General features: G+C 37.8%; 1 protein-coding gene across 1 annotated transcript in view; it reads left to right on the top strand.

Moving 5' to 3' along the window:
* NEDD4 (neural precursor cell expressed, developmentally down-regulated 4, E3 ubiquitin protein ligase) overlaps window positions 1-8,014 on the top strand; it is a 148,170-nt gene that overhangs the window by 27,179 nt on the left and 112,977 nt on the right. The window contains exons 3-4 of the mRNA XM_006831623.1: window positions 1,365-1,443; window positions 1,545-1,583. Coding sequence (XP_006831686.1) covers window positions 1,365-1,443; window positions 1,545-1,583 — 118 coding nt within the window. The remainder of the gene's footprint in view (window positions 1-1,364; window positions 1,444-1,544; window positions 1,584-8,014) is intronic.

An 8,014-nucleotide genomic window follows, 5' to 3' on the forward strand; every position in this document is an offset into this window, starting at 1 on the left:
GGCCCACCACCTGCTCTAAGGTGACCAAGCAGGATCACTATGCTGAGGTTCAATCAAGTTCTTAGGGGATCTTACTCTCTAGCAGGGGTAGCAAATTAGTAGCCACTCAGTATTCACTTTTAGAATTACTTATATCATAAATTTGAGCATGTAGCTAATGAATATCCACAGACAAGTGTATATTGTTCCACAACCTCCTAAGCTTCAGAATTTGCATACAATTGATGGTCTGTTCCACAATCTGCCCCTGGCCTTGTTTTCACTGATGATGTGGAGCAGAAAGCCTTGTCTTTCTCCTGCGGAACAGCTGGTAGTTTTGAACTGGTGACCTTGCGGTTCGCAGCAAGAGCTCTGGTGAATTGACTTACCACTCTGTAGAAAAAGAAAATAAGAATTGTATGTATTTTATTGGTGCTTGTAAGGATTGTAATCTCACAGTCAGCAGTTCAAAACTACCAGCTGTTCTGTGGAAGAAAGATGAGGCTTTCTGCTCCTGTAAAGATTTACAGCCTCGGAAACCTGTTCATGGTCGCTATGAGTTGGGACCGACTCGACGGCACTTAACAACAACAACAACATAGTCAATAAAGGAGCTCTGGTAGCTTAGTGGTTGCAAGTCAGGCTGCTAACCTCAAGGTCAGCAGTTCAAAACTACCAGCTGTTCTGTGGGAGAAACATGAGGCTTTCTGCTCCTGTAAAGATTTACAGCCTCGGAAACCCTGTACAGGGTCACTATCAGTTGGAACTGACTCCACGACACATACAAGAGAGAAGGGCAAACAGATGATGCAAGTGTGCAGAGACAGTGGACAAGCATGAGGGAAGACTCCTGAATCCCTGAGGCTGGATTCTAAAGAACACCTGCTGGTCGGCAGTGGTCTGATGGCTTTGGTTTCTGTGAATACAGTAAGAGTTCAGATTATATGAGGAAGTGGAGTCAGTGGATGTGAAATGGAGCTGAGTGTAAGATAATGTGAATACTTAGGATACCCAAGGGGAATCAAGATATTTGTCCCTGGACAAAGTGTCGCAAGATTTTCCTTCTCCAATTATCTTCACAGTAGAGGTTAAGTGACATGTAGTAATTTTAAATTGAAAGCAGATGGCCTTTATTGTGTAAAAAAAAAAAAAAAAAGAAGAAGAAGGAAGAATATAATAAAAATCAGATAAAAGTTCAAAACTTAAAAAGCTCGGAAATCATCAGGTTTGTGATTAAAACATTTCGTTTCTAATTCTTTGTATTATTTCACTAACACGATATAGTCACTTTTTAACAATATACAAACATTACCATAATTATATACCCCTTTGAACATGGGATAAGCAACAATTAAAACTTGTTCTTCTTCTTCAAATTTTAACAGTGATCCTTACGTGAGAGTGACGTTATATGACCCAATGAATGGAATTCTTACAAGTGTGCAAACGAAAACCATTAAAAAGGTTAGACTTAGCAGTATTTAACGTTTAAAAACATATACTTTGTCTTATTTTATATGAGAAAATATTTTAAAACATGTTATATGATGTTTATTATCTTTTAGACTTTGAATCCAAAGTGGAATGAAGAAGTATTATTCAGAGTAAGTATACGTTTTAGTTCATTAAAATAATACAAAAATTTTTTTCTGAATAAGTTAGCATGGTAAGTTCTCAGCTTATTACTAAAATATATCTGGTAGCAATTTGCCTAAATTCTTTGAAAAAAAAAAAATTAAAAGCCTTAAGCTAAGAATCCTTATGATGACATGATCCTGAAAGGGTTTATCTCATTATGAAAGGTAATAGATAAAAGGGTCTTAAAAATCCTGAATACTCTTTTTCTAATAAGCAAAACTGATTTAGATACTATATAACAATCATATTCCAGTTTAGCAGATTTTGGTGTTTTCTTTTAAAGTCGATGTAGTATGAATGTCTACGTAGTCATTTATCAAATAGATTGGTCCAGGTATGAGATGATGTGGGGCTTTCAATAAGTAGATACATTTCTTCTTATACATTCTTCACTCACATCCTCACCTATTTCTTTACCTCCATCACTCTACCTAAGAGCACACTTCCCATCAGCAGTTATTTCACTTGGGAGGGTCCTCAAACGGAGAGTCTCCACATGCCCATCCACTCAGCAATAATTCCCGACTCCTTGGGAGGGTTCTCTAACTGACAGTCTGCATTTGGCTATCTACAAGTAATTTCAGAGTCCTTTCTGAAGCTAGAATCAGCTTGCCCTCAGCAGTGGTCAGGAGTATTGTTTTGTTGGTTATTGTCAAATTGACTCCAACTCAAAATGACCTCATGTCCCATTTGACCAAGTGCTGCCTCTCCATCTCCATGACTAATTACTGATTGGACTGTTGTGGTCCGTGGGGTTTTCATTGGCTGCCTTTCAGAAGTAGATTGCTAGACCTTTCTTCCTGGTCTTAGTCTAGAATGCCACTGAAACTGTCCAGCATCATAGCAACACACAAACCCCTATTGATGACAGATGGTGCCTGAGCCAGAAATCAAACGCAAATCTCTCACACGGGTGGCAAGAATTCTTTGCTCCCTCTCTGTAAGATTATTCTCATTTGCATATCCATCCTTAAAATGTTCTTCCTTATTCTCATTTCCCCCTTTAGTTTTTAACTCATTTGTCTACCTGAATCGCCAACATTCTTAAAACAGTTGTCTGCCCACTTCATTTTCACTTCTATATGTGCATTAACCACCCTCCATGTAATTTACATGTAGCACTGTAGGATAAACACTGGAGTAACCCCAAGGTCAATAGTTCAAACTCACCAGCCACTTTGCAGAAACCCTATACAGGATCACTGTGAGTTGGAACTGACTCGATGGCACTTAACAACAACCCCTCTAATGAAACAACTTTTATTAAGGTCATCAGTTGCCAAGTTTAGTCTCTGTTTTCTTTTGATGAAACATTTAAATCTAAACTTTTATTTTCATTCTGAGTTATGGCAGGCTGTTCAAGTTTAATCTATGTGCCTTTACTGGATGATTGTAAGATTTTTGCATTGTGTGTGCTTTTAGATCTAAACAGGAGATTCGTGAAGATATAAAAATCTTTATATCTGTATAAAATTTGTTACTGAAGAATTTCAAGGAAGGTGCCTTTCTTTGAAACTGGGAACTTGATCTTTTTTTTTTTTCTCTCCCTGTTTTTAATTGAGATGAAATTCACATACCATACAATTAGCCAGTTTTAAGTGTATATAATTCAGCCACCACCTTTATCTAGTCTCAGAACTTTAAATCACTCAAGAACATACCATATCCATTAAGTAATCACTCCATAGGTTCCTCTCACCTCATCTCATTATTGTTGTTAAGTGCTGTTGAGTCGATTCCAGAACTCACAGCGACTCTATATAGGGTTTCCAAGGAGCAGCTGGTGAGCTTGAACAGCTGACCTTGCAGTTCAAATGGCTTTGCAGTCTGGCACATTAGCCCACAGCGCCACACCAGGACTGGCCTCATCTCCTAGCAATCATTACAATACTTCCTGTGTCTGAATTTGCCTATTCCAGATATTTTATATGAAGGAAATTATATGTCTGACTTCTATCATTTAGCATAATGCTTTCAAGGGTCTGCCAAGTGGTAGACTCTGATACTTCATTCCATTTCTTTTTTTTAAATTTTTTGTGTGAATTGAATGAAGATGTAAAGAGCAGATCATCATTTTATGTCCAATAAATCAGACACTTTGCTTCATTACAATGATTGCAATCCCCTCATGTACCATCAACATAATCAACTTGACTTCATAGACATATATACAGGGCACTCAACCTAACAACAACACAATATACACATGGGACATTCTGAAGAATAGATCATATGTTAGGTCACAAAGCAAGCCTCACTAAATTTTAAAACATCAAAATACTACCAACCATATTGACAATTAACAAGGCAATAAAATTAGAAATCAACAATAGGAAGATGAAAGGAAAAAAAAATCAAATACAGGAAAATTGAATAACACCCTTTTTAAAAGCTACTAGGTAATAGAAGAAATTAAAAATGAAATTAAAAAATTACTTGAATTATATGAGAATGAAAATACAAAATACCAAAACCTTTGGGATATAGGAGAAGTGGTGATGGTGGTGGTGTGTCATCGAGTCATTTCTGACTCATGGGGATTCTGTATAGAGTTTCCGAGGCTGTGAATCTTTATAGGAGAAGAAAGCCTCCTCTTTCTCCCATGGAGCTAATTTGGGTTTCAATTCATTGAAAATCTACTCCTTTGCCCTTTCAATGTGTTTTTCATTTTTAAGATCTTAGTAGTAATCTTCTGGGTGTTTATTTGCATGCTTTGTATTGTCTCCAGTTTTTTATCTAGTTTGTTTCTTTAATGTTTTCTTGAATTCTTCATTATATTTCTTGACCTTCTGTCAATCATTTGAATGTACCTAAATATTATTCTCTTCAATTCTTTTTCAGGGAGTTCCAATGCCTTTTTTCCTAATAAACATTTTCTATCTTTGCCTCTTGGTCATTTATTTGAGCCACTCTAATTTGTTTCTTTGTGTGAATGGAAATTGTCTATTGTTTCCAAAACACTGTGTTGTTGTCGTAATTATATTTAACTGATGATTGGATGTTAGTATGTTTTTAGGCAGTCACCAAACCGTCTGCTTGTTGGTGTGATTAGAGAATGGAAGGGTGTGCATCATTCTCTGTTGTTCACACAGCTTAGTTAGGATGAGTTTAACTACTGTTGGTAGTTGTTGTTAACCAGGTATATAGCAGCTGGTATTGGCTCTTGCCCAGTGGGTGGAGGCTGCAAAGAATGCCTTTGTGGCTGGGTTGTAAGGGCATGATGTCTGTCCCTTGTTGAGTGAGATAGGAAGACAAAACACATAGGAGAGAGAGAGAGAGAGAGAGAGAGAGAGAGAGAGAGAGAGAGAAAGCCCAACACTACCAAGCAAACAAAATCCAAAGAAGAAAATAGTAGAGAAGGGGTTGTTGTTGTTGTTAAGTGCCATTGAGTTGGTTCTGACCCATAGCGACCCTGAACAGGGTTTCCAAGGCTGTAAATCTTTATGGGAGCAGAAAGCCTCATCTTTCTCCCGCGGAACAGCTGGTAGTTTTGAACTGCTGACCTTGCGGTTCGCAGCCCAATTTGTAACCACTACGCTACCAGAGCAGGGGTTGGTAAAGGCAGGCAACCACTAGAAAAAGAATATAGTCACCAAAAAACAGAAAATAGGGAGAGAAAATTAAAAAAATAAAATAAAATAAAAACCATGGAAAAGATAATTAAAAGAAAGAAAAAGTAGTAAACACAATTAAGGATAGGAATGAATAAAAGAGAAAGAGACTGGAGAGTAGTAAAGAAAAATCAAGGGGTTGGGGGGGTGGGGAAAGAAGAGGTGAAAGAAGTGGTCCGGACAGGGAAAGAGAAACAGAAGAAAAAAGAAAACTGAAGGCAGAGATTGTTGTTGTTATGTGCCTTACAGTCGGTTCCGACTCATAGCGACCCTGTACAGGGTTTCCAAGGCTGTAAATCTTTACGGGAGTAGAAAGCCTCATCTTTCTCCCACGGAACAGCTGGTAGTTTCAAACTGCTGAACTTGTGGTTTGCAGCCCGATTCGTAACCACTACGCTAGAAAGGATAAAAAACAAGGGAAGGTAAAGAGATTGAGCTGGGGAAGAAAGAATAAACTAAAACAAGGAAAAGAAGAAACAAGGCAGGTTCCAGACCTAGAAAGGAGAAACCTCTGGAGGTTTCTGCCAGTCAAGGAGCTCATGCAATGTGTGGACACAGGATAAGGCTAGTAGTGCTCAGCTCTAGATGGAGTCCCTATAGGTCCGGGTGTTTTCTGTTCTGGTCACTCAATCCAGAAGTAGTTTGTGCAGACCCTAAAGGAGCTAGGATCAAGGTCTTTCTGCCCTAGAGGGCAGCTGGTGATGAGAGTTCTGTTCATCCAGAGTTGTTTGGAACTGACTCTGCAGGCATGGCGAAGGCCTCACCTGAATCCAGGAGTTGGGGTTCGTGCGGATAGCTCCCTACTCACTTTGATGATGCTCATAACTAAATGCATGTCTCACTACAGTGCAGTTCTGACTGCTGGAGATAAGGAACTTCACTGGGGTTGTACACAAATGGGGGCTGACTATATCTCTGGTCACCAAGGGAATGTGGGGTATAAGAAAAAGAAATAGATCTTTTCTTATATGTAAGCAATATGCCTTTGCACCATTGAGCTTCCTGTGCCTTCAAAAAGCAGTTCAAACCCACTAGTAACTTTTCAAAAATCTTATACACAGTCACTGTGAGTTGGAACAGACTTGATTGCATTTCTCAACAACAATGGTAATTTTTATATTAAACTTTTTTGAGGAACCACAGATCTGTTTTTTACAATGGCCGCACCATTTTACATTCCCACCAGCAATGTGTAAGTGCTCTAGTTTCTCTATATCCTCAACAACAGTTGATATTTTCTCTCCTTTTTATTATTATAATTTCATTGTCGCTTTGATTTGCATTTCCTTAATGACCAGTGATGTTGAACATCTTTTCATGTGTTTATTGGTCATTTTTATATCTTCTTTGGCAAAATGTCCATCAATCCTTTGCTCATTTTTAAAATTCAGTTGATCTTTTGTGTTTTCCCCCAAAACTTTTTATTGTGAATTAACTGAAGGTTTATAGAGCAGATCATCAGTTTTATATCTATCAGAAATCAACTGATTATCAAAAATCAACTGATAGCCATAGATGTTTGGGTTTAATTTTAGACTATCAATTTCATTGGTGTTTATGCCTTTTATTAGGCCAGTAACACAGTCTGGATTACTGTGGTTTCTAGTAAGTCCTGAAATTAGGAAATGTGGGTTCTCTAATTTTGTTCTTATATGTATATTTCCCCCCTCTTTTCAATATTTAGGGAGCCCTGTTGATATGTTGGGTTTCTAACCAGTTTGAATCCACCAGCCACTCTGTAGGAGAAAGATGAGGTTCTCTGATTCTGTCAAGGTGTACAGTCTTGGAAACCAGATGGAGCAGTTCTGCTGTGTGCAATAGAGTCTCTAAGAAGGATGACTGGTGATGTAGTAGGTTACACATCAGACTGCTAGCCAAAAGGTCAGCAGTTCAAACCCACCAGCTGCTCCTAAGGAGAAAGATACGGCTATCTGTTCCCTTAAAGATTTACCCAAAGGGGCAATTCTCCTTTGCCCTGTAGGGTCTCTGTGAGTCAAAGTAGGTGGCATCAGGTTTGAGATTTTGTTTTTATTGGGTTGCTATGACTCAGAATTTACTTGATGGCTTAGGTTTCTTTACTTTGAATGGATATTTGGGATCCCTTGCAATTCTTCACAAAAGGGCATTTGTGGTTTTGATAAGGATTTGAGTCTCAGGATTTTGATAAGGTCATTGGGGTTTTGATAAGGATTGCAATGGGAGTACTGTAATTAAAACAATATTAACTCTTTCAATCCATGAACATTGGAAACCTTTCTATTTTAATAGGTCCTTTTCAGTTTTTTTCAGTAATATTTTATATATTTCAGTGTACAAGTCTTTTGCCTTCTTGGTTAAGTTTATTCCTAGGTACTTTTTTTTAAGCTATTGTAAATGTCATTGTGCTAAGTTTCCTTTTCAAATTATTTATTGTTGCTATATAGAAGCACAGTAGATTTTTGTGTTGACCTTGTAGCCTGCAATTTGTTAAATTTGTTTATAAGCATTAGTAATTTTTTCTATGTGTGTGATTGCTTTATGCTTTTCTACATGTAGAATTATGTCATCTGCAAATAGAGATATACTTTTTCCATTTCAATTTGGATGCCTTTTGCTTATTATCCTTGCCTGCTTTCTATATCTAAAACTTCTGGTACAGTGTTAATAGCAGTGTCATCTTCCTAATCTTAGGGAGAAAAGCTTCTGTCTTCTGTCGTTGAATATTATGTTTGTTGTTGTTGTTATGTGCCATCGAGTTGGTTCTGACCCATAGCGACCCTGGATAGGGTTTCCAAGGAGCAGCTGGT

This window comes from Chrysochloris asiatica, unplaced genomic scaffold (genome assembly GCF_000296735.1).
Source record: "Chrysochloris asiatica unplaced genomic scaffold, ChrAsi1.0 scaffold00004, whole genome shotgun sequence".
Lineage (NCBI taxonomy): Eukaryota > Metazoa > Chordata > Mammalia > Afrosoricida > Chrysochloridae > Chrysochloris > Chrysochloris asiatica.